The following is an 18,893-nucleotide window of genomic DNA, read 5'->3' as shown; positions in this document are numbered from 1 at the left end:
TGATGGCAGAATATGTTAAACCAAATTACAGTTTCTGTGTGCATGAACCGTGTTCATTTAACGACAAGTCAACTTATTGTTTATCATGTTAAACATTAAACTTATGTGGCATTTATCATAACCCCTAAATAACTAAAGAGTGAAGGAGTAATTATACTCCGTTATATTGCAATGCATATTAGGTTCAATGCCCTTTCAGTAGTTTTTCATCACACAGAACTCCCTTTTCAACACAAATCCCATGAGATCCTTAATGTGTTATTATCAGGTCTTGAACAAAACAGGTTTTGTACATAAAGCAATGCATGCATAGGTACAGAGACATATCAACATAAATAATTCACATCAACCCTGTTTCTATGGTTTCTATAAGATATAATAGAGAAATCTGTGAACCACATGCAACAACAACACTGACAGGGAAATAATACTGTTACTCAATCTATAAATCAGTAAAATTCAGATAATGGAAAAAATGCATAAAATTTCATATTAAAATACATTTCAGTGCAATAAATAACATCAACAATATTACCTCTTACAGAAGCATTAGCTACTGTGCATGCTGTTACTCTTTGAAAATTGGTTTAGGATATCACACGTGAGGGTGGTGAATAGCTCATTTGAGCCAAACAATGAAAAAACACAGAAATATGCATGATGTTGTTTTACCATTCTATTCACTGGGTTGTGTATAGAAAAATGACAATGTAAATCCCATCTGTTGTGTAACTGAACTCAACCAGCAACGTTTTGGTTCAAAATCTAATATTCCTCTTTTCAGTATTTTAGTTTGGATAATAGTAAAACAGCATGCATAGTTCTGTGTTTCTGAACTCACTTTCGTCGGTTTTCTATGATAGGCCTGTACATACTGTGTATAAACTACATACTGGAAACAGAGGTTTCATCTTACCTCTCTTGTTGTTTGTCAATACTGACACTGTGATGTCATTAACAGAAATAGTAATCATAAGAACATCACAAATATACTGGTGTATGCTTCAAGTTACGGATGTACAAAGTCAAAATATCACCATTTTAAGCCAAGAGTCACAAGCTAATATATGAGATTCTGCCTACATTTGCTGCTTATGACAGAAGTCAATGAAAGGAGCCCTGATATATTCTTTATATAATGACGTCACTGCATGGTAACCTTGTGTGACCTCTTAACACTGTATGACATTTTCAGTTGAATGTCACAGCCCATTAAAATAAATAAATGTGCACATTTTCACACATCTGCTTGAAAAGCTTCATCCAAACGAAGGGAAATTATATTTTCTTATAGATAAATAGTTTATTAATGCCTAAAACATATAAACACAATAGATTAAAGTATTTAAAGAAACCACCAACCACGCCAGTACTCAAAAGCATAAACTTTTCATGTTTGAAGCTGAACAAATCACAAATCGTCTTGCTTTGTGTTACCTAGCATTACAAATCTTGTGGCCAAGTCACCCAAGTCTTCCTGAGTTATACTATACACATGACAATCATGTGATGCAAGTATTTGTTGTGTGTTTTTTAGTTCATCTACACGACATCAGCAGTAAATCCTCCTAACAAGTATGCAGTTATCTCATAACACTTCATAAATTTCGCACACATTTAACTCTAGTTGCTTTGCTTCCAAATCTCATGAAACTCTTATCATGTGCTTGCCCTCACTACACGAAGTTCTGAAGACATCCTATTCCATGTAATGTCAGAACAAAGCAACCAACAAAATGGCAAACAGGAAGCTGACACTGGCTAATCAGAAAGCAGGTTTTTCAAGCTCTACGTTTAAAAACAGACACTTCCATTCCACATGACACTTTGACAAATATTTTAATGAAGTTCTCAATTCAAACTTGAAACCCGTACATGAGAATATTCTGCAAGTGTTATGGCTTGTCAAGATTTCATGGCACTATTGGCAGTACTTCAATTGGCCATGGAAAATCTCTTATAAACTGTTGATCCAAGTGAAGTGAGAGATAATGCATCATTCATAACTCTAAATATCATATCTCTGCAAGGTTGCAAGAGAAAACATGATTGGATATCTACTTCTGCTATCATGTTAGCGACACATTTGATCATTTCTTTGAGTGGAATTTGAGAAGCTCGAACATACAAATAATGGACCAACATTATGGATGACAAATTTACTTTGTGAATGTGATGCTTCGATACAGAAATGATTCCTGCTTGGTAATGGAACAAGAATCTATATTGAAACATTACACAAACAAAATAAAAAGTTGTTGTCCATAAAGTATGTCTATATAGTACTCCTGATCATGTTGACTGGTAGAATAAAACGCCATTCTGATGTGACCTGCAATGTTATGTCCACAGATATTTGTGTAGGGACGTTGGGCAGTAAGACCTGATTTCACTGAGACTGGGTTGTTTTCATCACAAATAAAGAATTACTTTACATGTTTCTTCTCCACAGAACCATGTTATACACCTTAATACATAATATAACCAGTATTCTTTGGTTGTCTCTATTTCACAGATTTGTTTGTCATCACTTCACTATAACTAATCACAACACCAATATCCTATCACTTTAACATATGACAGTCCCTAACTATCAGCTAATACAAAATAATCACAATCTATACAAAATCTGCATAATATAGACACTAGACAGATACCTCAGTGTGATAATGGCAAAATCAAAATCATTAGTGTCTTCGTCAATAATATCAGTAATCAGAACAAGTTAAAAAAAACACTCAATTCTTTTACGTTACCGAGTTTGAGTAGTGCACAGTATTGCAGAAGCATTGTTTCGTTCATTAACTTTTTGAATAGAATGTGATCTATTTTCAATAGTAAAGTACCTGGGAAACCAGTAAGAGATGAGTAAGAAGACTGTTAACACAAATGTTTTAAAATACCTTAATAATCATAGAGGTAACTATAACTTGTACTACTAAGGTTGGCAAAACACAACCTTTTTGGGGTAGCCATTGGAACAATGCCACCAAACATTACCACTGGTTCCTTTTAAGGTGTAACAATCCAAAACAAAACAAACTACTTTTTTTCTGTTCTGGCAAATACAAACAAAAACCTTTAACCTCATGGAGCAAACTGGAATTTCTGGTTGAAATGAGGAGAAATGAGATTCACTCTCTGGATTAACCTTCTCAGTCTAAAATTCAGGGCTCAGTGTAAGGAAATGAAACTACTTGCATTCAGTGCAGATTTTGGCAACATCCTTGATGCACATGACAAAAAATCTGATAAGATAATTGTATCTTACTTCATAAAACTTCATGACATGAAGAGTAACCATGTTTCAGTCATTGTAAATATGGTTACCAGTCACTGCTACGACCAGGTCCTCTCCATTCTATTTTCCAACTTAATCTACTATTATAACTTATTGAAATATAAAAAACATTATTTAACAAGGACTCAAAAGTATATGGAAAACATTTTTTGTACAGCTTGTGAATAATACCTAGAGAAACATTAGATACAAATCTACATAGCACGTTTACTGAATGGTAGAGATCACGAAGTCACCACTGGCCTACAGAGCGGACTCACATGATAAGCTTCTTTGGTACTCTTTTCCTTTGTTCTTAGTCTTCGGGGAGCACAAGTGTCTTGCAGGGTCATATTCTGCCTCTAGTGGAGATTCTGGTATGGTTGGAGATTGGGGAACAGTTGGGGAGGTGGGTACTCCTGATTCAGATTCATGCCGTGAGCGTCCCCATCGATGCCGGGACTTCCTGGGGGAGATTTGGAGGGAGGATGGGGTGGAACGACTTGGAGAAGGAAGAGTTGGAGATGGGATATTCTTCAGCTTAGCAAAAAACTTCTTTGGTCCGGATTTTTTTGAGTTTGGTGATGTTGGTGAGAGAGGTGAGGTTGCATGAGTGGGGCTGGGCAGAGGGAGAGTCTGAGGGCCCGCTATGACAGGGTTACAGTCAGAGGTAGTTGTATTGTCAACAGGGAACACATTCTCCTCATTCTCTTCATCCACTGGATCAAAAGCACCAACTTCTATAGCAACTATGGATGCATGATCTAGCTTCCCAGGAGCTTTGGACATTTTCTCAACTATCTCAGAATCACGTCTTTTTCGCTCTGTGGAAGTCATTTTCCTTCGAGCATATAATGCAGGGTTTTCAAGAATCTTGCGTTTCTCATCAGTAAGCATGAGGACATGTTGCACCATAGCTCCACACAGCTCTTGTGCAGAGCAGTTTTCCTCTGTGATGAGTTCATACTCATGAACCACTCGCTCCATCTCTTTCATGGAGTATATGTGTCTTTCTCTGGGTTCCATCTCAGGTTTTGCATGCATGGCAGCATGTGGAGAATCAGAGGACATGTTATTAAAGTTGTCATCGTTAGATCTACGAGGAAGTGCAATCTTAGTCACAACCGGGTCAAAATTGTCTGAGATCCCATCTGTTGTGAGGAACACAACATCTCCGGCATGACAAAAGGTCAGAGAATAAGTCAAATTATGCAGTTCTGGGTTTTTGCCATCCACTGGACCCAGGGCCCCTCCCGCATCACGGATGTCACGCTCAGAGGAAACATCATGCGATCCTATTGTCACTTCACGTATGCCGTTGTTATGACTGAAGACAAATCCAAAACTATCTCCAACATTCACACAGCACACAGCATGTTCATCAGAGTTGGCTACAGGACAAATCATACAGGCACACATCGTTGTGAGACCTCCTCCTTTCTCCAGAATGATACGATGAGCTTCATTGAATGAACGACGCAACAACTGGAGAACATCCTGTGAAACAAACATTACATTAAATTCATGGATAAATTGGTAATATATGTGCCAATGCACAATTTCGTATTTTAATTTCTTTAAAATGCACAAATACATGATTCATATAAAAAAAGAAAGTTTTCCACTTTCCCAAACCTAATGACAGTCGACATGTTAGAACTAATCAGTGAAAAGGTGTCAACATCAATTCAAAAATATTTTCCGTATTACATATACTAGAGAAGGTATTGCATGCTTGACTGATGATAACACACAAAAGACTGAATACTCCAGTAAGTGATATTGGCAAGAATGAAAAAAGAGATTGATACTGAGACAGGTACCTCTAGTTATTATGAAAGAAAGAAAGATAAATACCAGCTAATGAACTTTTATTTTGTGTTGTTGAGTGCAGCATTTAACACTTTGCCGGGCTATGTGACCAACTGTCATTCATTACATAAGAGCCAGGCAATCCAGTGACTGAAACTGTGATCAACAACACTCATCACCAGGGTACAATGACATGGAATAAACCAAATCACCAAGACTGATTGGTAGGGCTCAGAAGTAACCCAACAGAACAGTTAATGATTCTCCCCTGTTAAAGCTTCTGCAGAGTCGACATTGAGCTGAACCTATTACCTGTATCTTGGGATAAAAACATCCAATATTACTGATGGAAACCCATTCTCTGAAACAAGTCACTCAAGACTAACTAAAAGCCTGATAACACTCTTCACGACAATGTAAACAATTAAGACTAACCTGTGTTGACAAGGGTGGTTTCTTGTCCTCGAATATCCTCTTGTTGATGAAGTTCATGCTGCCATAGAGAGCACAGCGAGCAGCTAATCTGGACTTCTCCCCCCAGTTGACGCCATCAGCAATCAGCAGGATAGTGTTGTTCTTCCTGGCACAAATCGCAAAGGCATCAGCTACCGGGTCACCTGCACACAAACATGTTTCAGAGATAATGATGATAGAAAGATTGTGCAATAATGATGTTAATACTTCCATGCCCACTAATAAACTATGAAGCTTCATATTCTTCTGAGTGGCTCACCACACAATGAACAGGAAACTGAAAGAGACACAAGCTTGCTAATATTTGAACAGATATGACTAGTTAGGACTCAAAGTCTTCTCTTCAAATACATCTGTAATGTTATAAATCCACATATTCTGCATATGTGGGGAATAGAACCACAGCCTTTGGCAGTGACGCGGGAATGACTTAACAACTGGGCTACCCAACCGCTCCAATTATTCATGTAGCATCACAAAGAAATCCATCTTCATTTTTCAGTGTGCTTTTAACAGTAATAAAATACCCATCACCCTTTTTAATAATAATCAAAGCAAAGTGGGATGACCAGGAAGACAAACACTAAACTAGGTTTGACACAGACTGCTTGCGTGAGGTGAGAGTAAAATTAGATATATTACTTAACTTCAGAACAATCTTTGTCAAATTATACACTGGATGGATCTTATTCACTGTTTACGCGTGTCAACTTAAAACTTGTTGGTCAGTGGATACTCGTTATATATGAAATATAACCATTCACAACTATAATTTTGTTGTTAGAAAAATGGCCAAGTGAAATGAAAACTGGGAAATGATAACATGTGACCTGTCACACCACAGTGAGTGAGTGAGTAAATATGGTCTTACACAGCTCTTAGCAATATTCCAGCAATATCCTGGCAGGGATCACCAGAAATGGTCTTCACACATCATACCCCTGTGGAGAAAAGAACCTGTGTCTTTTGCATGACAAGCACATGCTTTATCCACTAGGGTACCCCATCGTTCCCAAACTCTAATACTAATAGCACTGACAGCGACCACATTGCATGGTTCAATCTGTTCAGCTATGTGCAGGTCTCCTTGAAACGTAATGACATCATCCTTTCCTTAGTCCATCTGGTACACAGACTACAGACCTACCTGACATCTTGAAATTGATTGGATGCTGCTCATATAAGGATATACAGATGCCATATGCCTGCTGCTCCTTTTTGTTCCAAGACAAGCAGCCAGCAATTTTCTTCTCATTGCCATCTGAAATTACACAAGTACCAGTTACTGAAACATACCAGGGGCTCCTTTCACAAAGCAACCCTTACTAAGGTTAACCTTCACAACTCCCATTCTTTAACATTGTCCTAAGGTTACCATAGACTTAGGTAACCTTAGTGCAGGGTTAAAGAATGGGAGTTAAGGTTAATCTTAGTTAAGGTTGCTTTGTGAAAGGAGCCCCAGTGGGATACAATAGTCTACATTATAAAGTTAAGTGTATTTTCAAAATAAAATTTCAAGAGCTACAATTACACTTTAATAAAACATTATTTGATTAAGAAAAACATAAAATAAACACACACTCTATCTATGGTATCTGTACACGTTATAGAAATCATACAGTCAAAATATCATAAGCCTACTGTAATAATGAAAGCACTGTATATGAAAAAGCTGATCTAAATATCACATTTCTACAATGGGTAGAGGTAACCTACTGATAAGTATTGAAAACAGTCATCTCCGCATTTTGACAGCTTTTAAATTTGTTTGAAGACAAAAGGAGATTATTCCATTTTCATTTCAGGCAACTGAGCTGTAATTTACCATCACGTTGGTAGCATTTCAAATTTCTGTGACATATTTTGATTTAGAAAGCATCTCATAAACATTCCCTCAATGTACCATCTATGCATAAAATGAGAACCTGCCATCTTGGAAGATTTTACTGTTATCATTATTTATGTGGACTATGACAGTATTGGTAGCAGGGCTTACTTGAATCAACATAACTTCATTAGACAAACATTTTGGACTATAGCTAGGGTTTAAGTTGCAGACCTCATTTAAAAAGCTTAGCTTATGACAGCCAAGGATTATGATTTAACAATATATACAGAATGATAAGTTTGGGAGAGTCAAACCAAATGCTTTCGGTGATGACTATACATGGTCCTGACTTAAGTTGGTTATTTGAGGAACGATACATAAGTCGAGACCTACTGTTCTCATCCTTGTCATCCACGATTGCAAGACCCTTGTCTGGTCCAGAGTAGCTTGCAAACAGTTCCTCTTCCAGCTCCTCCAGCTGAACCAGGGGAACGTCTTCGTATGAAGAGCCATGATATGTGTCTGTGCCGAACTTGATCTTCTTTACCTTCCTGTAGTCACAGAAATGATGTCAGACATGCTAATTGTAAATACCACACATACATTTCTTAGGATCAAGTTTCACAAGACAAATGAGCTGACTAAGAGGCAAAATTATACGAGTGGAAATCAGTAAAATATCAAACATTACACATGATACAGGATACCTCACTTGACATGTCTAGCGCCCCCTCCTCAATAAAGCACCCCCTACCCCCATCCTGCCTATAGGATTACATAACATCCAGAGCATTCCACTTCCCAATTCAAAAACAGGATGCCCATTTATCTGCCTATCATGTCAAGCAATGGCACAATGAGGACATATTTTACCTCAGAGGTAAGTCCAGACTCGATTATTTACAGACCACCACCATATAGCTGGAATATCGCTGAATGTGACGATAAACAATCACTATAGCAATGTGACCTTCTTGTAACGACACAGTAACTGAATGACAAGACTGTCTTCAAAGCATTGTAATCAGGTCTGTTTTGGTTAGATCTCTTCCAAGTATGAAATCCAATTTTGCATGATAAAATACTTTTTATAGGTACTGATCAATACTGATACACCACAGCTATCAATACACAATCAATATAATTTTTACATGGGAAGTGAATTAATGTAGAAATATTTAGTTAATTCTGTAAATGCCAACATGACAAACAGAGGTTCAACTCTATACTTCATGTATATCAATGACTAGCTGTCATTTTATACAACAAGTCCACATGAACAGGTCATATGATACAAACCCCCCTGACAATCAGAACAATAAACACCACACACCTTGCAGTTTTCACATCAATTCAATGTTCATGTCAATAATACACACACAAACAAGTTCGGTACATACACAACACATGCCAGTGAGTGTGATGATGGAGGTTCAAATTCAGTTCATGTCCAAAGACATTAAGAAACCATAGAAATAAAAAAAAAACTTCATGCATTAATCATGTTATTATTATTCCAATCTGAAAATATTCATTTCCTTTAGCATGTTTAATGCAAGAATGGACACAGTCTCACTTTTTAGTGTACCATACTATGATAGGACAAGGACACCATACAGATGTTTACGTGATTCGTTTGGTCCAACTTGAAGCACTTAACTAATTCATCCACTCAAAGAATGTCAGTGTCAGTTCACCATGATCCGGGTAATAAGCAGTTATAACATCATGTAAAGTTTCCCCTGTCCTATTTATTCTGGTTGATAATACCCTTGGTAACTTTTGAATCCTCAAGTATATCTTGTGAGTCACACACATTAAGCCTTTTCACATGTTCATAACATCTGTGAAAAAATACATTAACAGGAATGTATTCAACATTCCTAGCTAATCAGTTAAATGTCCTTGGCAGGCAATCTTTTTTTAAATTTAGATTTGTCCCTGATTTGTCACTTCTGCAAGACCACAACACAAGCTACTGCTGCATAACATTAACCCAGAAATTTGTAATTCCAATGTGTCTATTTCTAGGTATATCTGCTGTATATTTGGGGCCAAATATCGACCTACAGTAGATAAATTCCTGATTTATCACTTATCTAATGTAATAAACATGGTCCCAAGATAAGCTGAAACATTTCAGTTAGAAAACAGATGATTCATCAGGAACTTGTTTAACTGAGCTATTTCAAAGTTCCTTGCCATCTGCACTGAAGTAAATATAAATATGCAATATGTCAAAAAGATATTTATTACCTGACACTATAGATATAGCAATTACAGGCATCGTGTCAAAAGTGAAGTGAAAATTGTGTCAGCAACAGTAGAGTGAGTTCTGACTGACTGACATCGAAGATTTACCACAGTGACTAAACAGCCAAGCGAGCTATCATGATTTCTCATAATCAATAAAAACAATTTTACAACACTTGTTTGCATTAACAATATTTTTCACAAGAATGTTTTTGTCTGTGTCATTAAATTTACATTTTATAAGCACTACGAGCTTATTCCTTGTCATGATTAAATTTATCTTACAGACTCCATGAAGTTCACGATCCTATCATGTTAAAGATGCAAGTTGCTTCATTTTTCTGGGTTTTTGTATGTGGATAAACAACCGTCACAGGAAAATTTATTAAATGGTATGAACCGATTTTTTTTCAACGACTCAACGGTTTTAATGAACCAATCATCAATTAGGAGATGTCAACATATTCCCAAGAATAATCAGCAATGAGAATAATAGTACTAGTGATGACGATGACGATGACGATGACGATGATGGCAAAATGGCAACATTTCATCGACTAACTGGATGTGAAAAACTGCATTGGATCAACATGATCAAGCACAAAATGCATACTTTAAACTGGCTCGCACACAAAAAGATACAAAATGCAGCCCCTGGCACACACTCTCATATTCCAGCTACATGACAGTGGTCTGTAATGATCAAGGCATGTCAGACGATCCAGTAATTGACATCATGAGTATTGATCAATGCAACTGGGACACAATGACATGTATCAATCAAGTCAGTCAGACTGACCACGCAAGTGGCCTCAAGCTTGACCAGAATGAAGATCAATTCCAAACTGGATATTTCATGAGCAGTTATTTTTCCACAATATATGATTCCATTTGGCATCAGGAAGCTTCCTAACAAACACTGACAATTTTTCATCATATTCTGATAAAGACAATCATCCAATTATAATTGGATTACTGACACCTGATCATGAAATGTTGGTAAAAGGAGTATTCAGTGATGATACAGATATCTTGGGAAAAACTGATGTGAAAGATCAAACGTTCAAAGTCAATTTTGACTTTGATTTTCAAACTTATGATGCGACCAAAGATAGTGAATGCTGTCACTTTGTACCGCTTAAATCAAATTCCTTGCAAAATCATTTCAACTACAACACAGAGCCAGAAGCTTTGCGTAAAGAAACTAGAAGCAACTTTTCACCATCTAATGTGCAACTCCTACTCTAGGTGCCTGATGAAAGATTACAGAAATTTGACCTGCTGTTTGAGCATGATTTTGTAGAGACGTTTTTGGATCAATCGATCCTGAATTCCGCGAGAGGTGGATCTCTAACATTTACTTTTGTTGGCACATCTATATTCCATGGTCAGCTGATCATAGAACTCAAAATATTACATGTACTGGCATCTGTACAGATCTTCCAGCATGACAATATCATATACATGTTCTGCACAATGCAGGCACAGCATTGCTAGTTCATGCACAAGTAATGAATGAAATCAAGTAAAACACAACTGTACAATAAGCCCAATCAATAACATCAACAGAAGCCATTGTTCCACACAGATTAATCAATCTTCCTTGAAAAGTCTCTAAATCAGGAATGACAGCCTACCCACATGGAGACAATTGGGTGTGTTTTGATGTTAAGTTTCACAGACATAAATATGTGTTGTAAACACTAATCTTTTCAATACATTGTTACAACATTTAGATTTCACGAAGCCTTAATTCTTCTAAAGAATATAGCTATATAGTTTGGGTAACCATATTAAGCTACTGGTAGATAGATACTGATAGACTGGTGTATATTCTTGCTGAAATGCTGTCCTGACTGAAACATGAGACTAGTGACGATCAGTGTCATGACTGAAGTGGAATTCATGGAGAGAAATGTGATCGTCTTCATTAAATTAGCAATACAGATGCTGCACAGCTGAGTTTACAATCCTGTAGCCCGTATCTATATAGACTCCCGTACAATATATGCAGAATTTACTTGTCTGCTTGATGAGTATCAGACCCCTACTGGTAAACACATATAAGATGATCCACGACCTGACAAATGACCCCAATTTGCATACTTGGGAACGCCCCACAGAACAATCCACTTGAAACAAGAGACAGGATGTCTGATAAATATCGAGAAGTTCACATTCCACTTGCGTTTCACGCATGAATTGTTATAGAACACTTGATTTGGGAACAGGTACAATCCCAACGAAATGAATCAACACAATATAATGAGCAAATATGTTTAGGACCACCGATCCATTTCACGAAGCAAATGACATTTTCCTGGGGTTTTTTTTAACAAAATTGTTGAATATCTAAAATGCTTGTCAATTGCCCCAATCATCTATTTGTCTTCGTCTTAACTAAAGGTTAGCGTGGAATATCAGTATCTTATGCCTGAAATTGCAGTCTTATCATTCGAAGAAATATGCAGTGTTGTTTTAATGGGTAAAGTTGACTTTTTGTCTGCTAAATATTAAATAGATAATAACTACAGATTGTTAATTGTGTTTCATTTAACTTTTTAATATGTTAAAAGTTATCTGTTACTGAATGGTGATGGCTAAATCAGAGTAGCAAGGGGGAAATATTTTTATCCCATAATTTTGTTCCTACTTCTCTGTACAGGCTGATTTTCGTCCATAATTCCGCTGGTGATCGACCGGGAATACATGTCTTGGAAATTTATATAACCAGTTCCAGAGAAATGGTTAGTAATGGTTACACGGTAGCGAGACAGGTGTTAATCAGTAGCGGTGTTGATTTCATGTCACGGTTAGCATGTATTGCACGTGCATAATCGTCAAGCTACCTGTAGCAGCCAAGCATACTTGCCCAATTCGTTGTACCGCCTCTCTTGTCACAGATGCGTTTAGTGCGCAGGATCATCTAATACGTGTCTAGCAGTAAATAAAGATTTCTATTGCTCAGAAAGTGATAGATATCTCCTAAGGTGAGGTTAGTGTTGGGCATTGGTTGAAATCTTACAACTGATGATTGCTTCATTGCCAATGAACAATCATTGAAAAAAAATGTTAGCTTCTTTTTCAGATTTTTCTATTCAGGTTCTATAGCATGATGCAACTTGATACTTTAAAGTGATGACTAATATATCATGAACATACACTTCCTGGAGTCAACAAGAAATATTCATTCATGACTTTTCAGTTAGTGATGTGAGTTTCTAAGAAATAAACACATTTTCAGTCCCTGATCACTTCAAAGATAAGCTCCATCATGAAGTGTTTCAAACACTAAAACGGTAGTTCCAAAATTGCTTGTGTTGAACTATGAGAAAATGTGATCAACTGCTTGGTTGTTTGGTCACAGCAACCAATCTTCGATTATTTCCATTAATCGCTGCATCACTAGGAGAGGTGCCTATGAAAATATTAACTTCAATTCTCTAGCCCAAATTTGCTTGCATGTGAGGTTTCACGTGATGCCAAAATGTGTGTCAAGCATGCATAGTGAATAGAATAGAGATTTATGGAATATGTGGCATGTCCCACAGTCAATAACAGCCATTGTGCCAAATTCTTGGCAAGAAATATTAAGTACCTGAAATACATGATTTATTACATCTAAAGGTACAGCATACAGTAAGCTGTGTACTGGCAAATTCTAGAATACCTGTATTCCGATACATAAAAATATACTTACAATTCTGAACTTTGACAAAGTCTTACATAATTTTTCAAGCATATAGGTAATTATGTGTAATTGCATGACTTGAGGAGTAACTAGCACTATGTACTCAAACTAGTTTTAAAGAATTGAGTAATTTCACCCAGAGGTTCTTGTCCTTATTGGGTAATTAACACCGATAAACATATAAATAAATAGGCTTCTCAACAGATGTAAGTTTTTAGCACTTCTTATGTTGCCAAATAGTTCACAGCTATTCATAAACATTCAACATGGAAGCCAAGTGACTACTACAGCAAACTGTGGCTATTGCTATAATAGTGTATGTATATACAGGCATCGCTTAACATTTACCAAATTGTTATTGTAGAGTTCAGTCGCCACAATGAATAATCAGTCACAAGCCAGTTTAGTTAGTTGAGTAAAGGATGCATGGTATTGTAGACCTATTGGGTTTTAAGTGATTCTTATGCGTTTTTGTACTCCCAGATTTGTAATTAATTGAGTAAATGTGATTTGTATTGCATAAAATACGCTAGACTAACAACAAGTCTCTGAAATGAACATATCTTACTGAAAAGAGTTAAATAGTAGCAAAAATATAATATAATGAAATGAAGGGTTTATTCCTGGTCTGCCACCACACTGAAGCAGATGTACAGGTGAACTTGGAGTTTGTTCCTAACAAGCATGGCGGTCAAAATCTTGTGTACCAAGGAAACAAATTAAGAGGTAAGAGATGGAAAAACACCAATATTCATTGGAGATGTTGTTCCACTTTCGTCAAGCCATTTGGAGTAATGTACAACGTTTTGGACTGCAGGCTGACTTTGCAAACAATCCATCTGTGAATCACCTAGTTAGACGTGCGTCCGCCTTGCCTTGTATCAGATTGAATGGCATCGACAATGTCTGGTTACATGCTCTTGAAGACGCAGGCTTGACCAATCCTGGAGTGGAGTGTTAATGTTTAGCGATTATGTCCAAGGATGGGGAGGGGAGGGGAGGAAAGCAGCCCCCCAAAAAGAAGAAATACCAAAACATTGACAATCAACTCCAACTTGAGAAAGACCTCCTGCTAGCCGGGCACAAGTATGTTCAGTTCAGTATGCAGATGTTGTTTTGTATCTGGTTTGACTTTAAAGAAAGTATGTGATGTCTTGTCATGGGAAAAAAGTATGTTAAGCCATGAGTATAAAAATATTTCATTTTTGAAAATGTGTTTAAAATGTGTTAAAAATAAGTTATGTGATATGTATTAAATATACATGGAAAATTTCATTACTTATAGTTTATGTTTGTTACTGTTAGTATATGGTTAAGTATGTTAAACGCATCATGATGATGTACATAAAATATACCAGGTTTTGGAATGTAGATTCATGTGAAATAAAAAAAGAAAAATAAAGAATTAAATCGCCACCACATGTCTAAATGTTGAGATGACCCCTACCTAACCCTATTCTTCTACCAAGTACCACACCTGACTGCACAACCTAATTTAAACAATAGGTCGTGGCAAACCCTGAACACCCCAAATGGAGCCAAGAGACTTTCTAGACTTGCATGGGCTTTCTTAGACATATTTGGTTCAGGGTCTGTACGACAAACTAAAAATATGCCAATACGTGCCTTAACTGGAGCTCTGCTTACATTTGATTTTGAGGGATTGAATTTAAATTCATTGTATGTAAAGTATGCTGTTTTGTCAATTAAGTACAATGGAAAACTTCATTGTGAATGAAAGTCTGTGTAGATTTTAACTTAAATGATAGAGATTATCACAAAATTTCTATATTTAAATACCCCATATACTGGTTCTGAGAGAAAAAAACACTGCAATACGCATCATTTTAAAGGCGAATTGTAACCGATAATATCATACAGTCCTAGCATACAGTATAAAAACATATAAAGGACCCTGTAGCATCATTATCTGAGTGGACATGGCAAAATCATCAACAAATATTTGAATGACAAGCATCACTAGAGATTTTGTATTACTATGATGTCAGTGTTACAGCCCTTGTTTGATCCTTTGCTTATAGTGCTAAAGAACTCTAATAAGGACAATGTGTCCTAAAACAACAATAAATGATATGCTGAATATACCATTAAAGGAAATTGTTAATAGTATCATAAAAAGAGCATCAGGAAGTTGTATTTTAGAGACAAGGTGACACACTTTAACTACCCAACCATCATTTTGTGGACTTAAAAGTTCAAAAAAGACACTGCAGACTTGCCTTGTGCTTCTCCTCAGCTGGCGGAGAGATCAGTAAACCATGCCTTTGTGAACCTATATAACTACAATCCTCTTCTTCTGAGCACCACCAACCCAACAGCCAATGCATACAGTCGTATGCATCACAAAAACACTGACAATTTAACTCGAAACACAACCTTGAGTAGTTTCCTGTTATCATGGCTTTAACACCACCACATGAAAACAAATCTGTTCAAGCTACCATAGTGACAACACTTTGAATGTTTTTCATTAAGGAAATGATTGAATGTTGTTTATGTAACAGTAAGCACTATTCCAGTTACACAGTAACCAGGAAGTTAGGTCTCTCCCCAATAATCAGTGACTGACAGCATGAACTACAATCAACTTATGGCATGAAACAAGCAATCTCATGCACTATAAAACAGGGATCATTGTTAGCAATCTAACAATAAGATAAGCATTTGGTGCAACCGCAAATTCATATACTCCAGAATCAAGACAGATATGGATGTTTGTGGAATGGTATCCTGTTACATATGCATTGTCAGTATCATTATTACCATATATGCCAGTATTCTGTGATGTCAATCGGCTCCGAAACCCGACCTTCCCGTATAATTGAGGAGTATTTTACTATTGTTAGGGATGTGATCAACTGTAGGTTTTGTGGCACATGGCCAAATTCAGTGAATATTCGCACACAGATATCCTGGAGCCATCGAGACATTCCATATCAAAAACCAACACGTAAACAAGTAACAACAAGGTCCCCATAACTGTAAACAATCTCCATGAATAGCGACAGCTACTGCATGACACAAAGACGAATAATGCCTTATTGAAGACTCGCGAACAAAGGCACCTACCCTCTCTCCATTATGCTTGGAGATATGTATGAATACTGTAGTTGCAATCAGCTGTCAAGTCTTATCTCGCAACTCGGCATTCCTTTGATATCATCTTCAGCAGCAGCAGCCTTGCACTTCCTCCGAATCAAAGCAGACGCCAAAGAGCTGCCATATTTTTGCATGCAGCAGTTTCTCACTCCGACAAATTACATCACAGCTAATTGTCACTCCCTGTCGCTGTCATTCCGAACGTGGAATGAGTCATATGTTGGCCTCGTTCACTAGCTAGATTATGTTAATAGAACCACCGACATTCATGAATGAAAGAAAAAGCTGCGACGAGGTGTAAGTAGGTCAAACTGTATTTTCCACAGAGCTCGTAATACTGAAAGTGGATAGTACTCTGCTGGACACATAGATTCACCATTCGGTTCCGTGCATTGTAGATGCGGAGAAAGGAAAGCATATATTCTCTGTGTAAGTGTAAGGTAAAATAGCATTCATTCTTATACCTTGATACAAAATCACATACTCACTGAGATATCTTTTCGATCAACAAAATATAAATACGAGATCATTTATATTTTAACTTTATGTTGTTATAGTTGCTTTTATAATGAATTACTCCTTCCGTAGGAAACTCATTTAACGTTTTATACTTTGTAAATGAATGAATAGAGAAATCAGAAATAGGTTTGTTATAGGTTAGTGAAATAAGATACCGTTGGTTCATTAGATGACATAATGGCATTCATTAAAATCAACTGTTCCTTCGCGAATCATTATGTAAGTAGATGTAACTAATAAATTATTGACTAAAGTGTGACTAAACTACTTTTACATCAAGATGAATGCAAAGTGTTTCTCTGGAATTCCCTTTTATTTCGGGCCCTCAGACCCAGAATTAGTACTTAGCTCGGATCAGTAGCTCAGAGGGCCCAAAGAATGCAAATATAAATCAACCTTAGCATATCCTGTTTCAATATGTATCCTTTTGCTGTGCTAACTGAAAGTAGGTCAGCAAAGTCCTTTTCATTTGTATATTAGATAATAAATTACCAGCATATTTCACCAAAAGCTCTTTACTAAGTATATGATGTTGTCTTGAAAGTAGCACAATATATACAGGGGGCGTTACTCACCAAGTGATATTGCAGGTTTCCGCTAGGAAATTTTGTGAGCCGGAGCTTTGATGGATGATGTTTCCAGTGGTAAAAGCTCTGTGGCATTCCGATTGGGATAGAAACTACGTAGTGGAACTGTAATGGAAATACAAATTGATTTCCGACAGATAAATAACAGATGAAAGGCCAAAGCGTCCTACTCTCGTTTCCTAAGTTCATGTCTTCTCTAATTATAAACAGTCTATTTCTCTTTTACGTCGACCAAAACAAAAGAATAAAAAACTAAAATGATTATTGAAGAGTTTGTCGTTCGGTTATTACAACCCCAGCTTTTTTTATAACGAATGATCACAGCGAGTCAACAGCCACTTATGGACTAACAATCATACACATCATTAAGTAGCTCATTAAACGTTTATTTACTAAGTGGGGTTTAAATTGCTTTCTCGGTTTTCTTTTTAGTTTTACATCACGTACACGTCTCTGTCAGTCAAATGTGAAGAACACTGATTGCTCAAAACCAATTCTGGAAACCAATTCTAACCCAGTTAGTGAGTGTAGTTTCGCCCCGCTTAAAATTAGCAATATTCCGGCAATATCACGGCACCACAAATGGGATTCACACATTGTACCCATGTGGGGAATCGAACCATGATGTTCGGCGTAGATAGCGAGAGCTGTAACCACTAGACTTCTCCACTGTCATTGTTCTAAACCGAAATCCATGCTGCATCAAGACTGACATTTCCACAATACGTTCATCAAATGTAATGGTGTCAGCCTATACGCCAGGAGATACTCGACCGTTTGGCCCCCGTCATGTCCGTTAAATGATGAAGTGACCCGTCTGGCCTCACACAATGTAATCTTAGTGCCACATACACTGTAGGAGTATATGTTAAAGCATGTACGACAGACATAGGGCAAATCATTCAAACTAGAATTGTCGGAATTCCCTTGAACGAGTTCAGGTCGTATACATCTTCGTCACAGAACTAAAAATGTAATAGTTGATATACATGCGAGGACTTTCTGTTACACTCATGACGGGATGTTTCATTTAGTGAGTGAGTGAGTTTAGTTTTACGCCGCACTCAGAAATATTCCAGCTATATGGCGGCGTCTGTAAATAATCGAGTCTCGACCAGACAATCCAGTGACCAACAACAAGAGCATCGATCTGCGCAATTGGGAACCGATGACATGAGTCAACCAAGTCAGCGAGCCTGACCACCCGATCCCGTTAGTCGCCTCTTACGACAAGCATAGTCGCCTTTTATGGCGAGCATGGGTTGCTCAAGGCCTATTCCGTCCCGGGACCTTCGCGGGTCGGGATGTTTCATAAAGATCTACATTAAA

General features: G+C 37.1%; 1 protein-coding gene across 1 annotated transcript; it reads right to left on the bottom strand.

Moving 5' to 3' along the window:
• Positions 1 to 3,066: 3,066 nt before the first annotated feature.
• On the bottom strand, positions 3,067 to 16,740 carry LOC137298234 (PP2C-like domain-containing protein CG9801). Its single transcript, XM_067830405.1, has 5 exons — positions 16,429 to 16,740; positions 7,788 to 7,945; positions 6,714 to 6,827; positions 5,528 to 5,709; positions 3,067 to 4,777 (listed from the first exon to the last, which is right to left on the bottom strand). The coding sequence occupies exons 1-5, from the start codon at positions 16,437 to 16,439 to the stop codon at positions 3,545 to 3,547; spliced, it is 1,698 nt and encodes a 565-aa protein (XP_067686506.1). The 5' UTR covers positions 16,440 to 16,740; the 3' UTR covers positions 3,067 to 3,544.
• Between the last annotated feature and the right edge of the window lie 2,153 nt (positions 16,741 to 18,893).

This window comes from Haliotis asinina, chromosome 10, assembly GCF_037392515.1.
Source record: "Haliotis asinina isolate JCU_RB_2024 chromosome 10, JCU_Hal_asi_v2, whole genome shotgun sequence".
Classification (NCBI taxonomy): domain Eukaryota; kingdom Metazoa; phylum Mollusca; class Gastropoda; order Lepetellida; family Haliotidae; genus Haliotis; species Haliotis asinina.
Note: the sequence above shows the minus strand (reverse complement) of the source record. Positions and strands in the feature narration are given on the sequence as shown.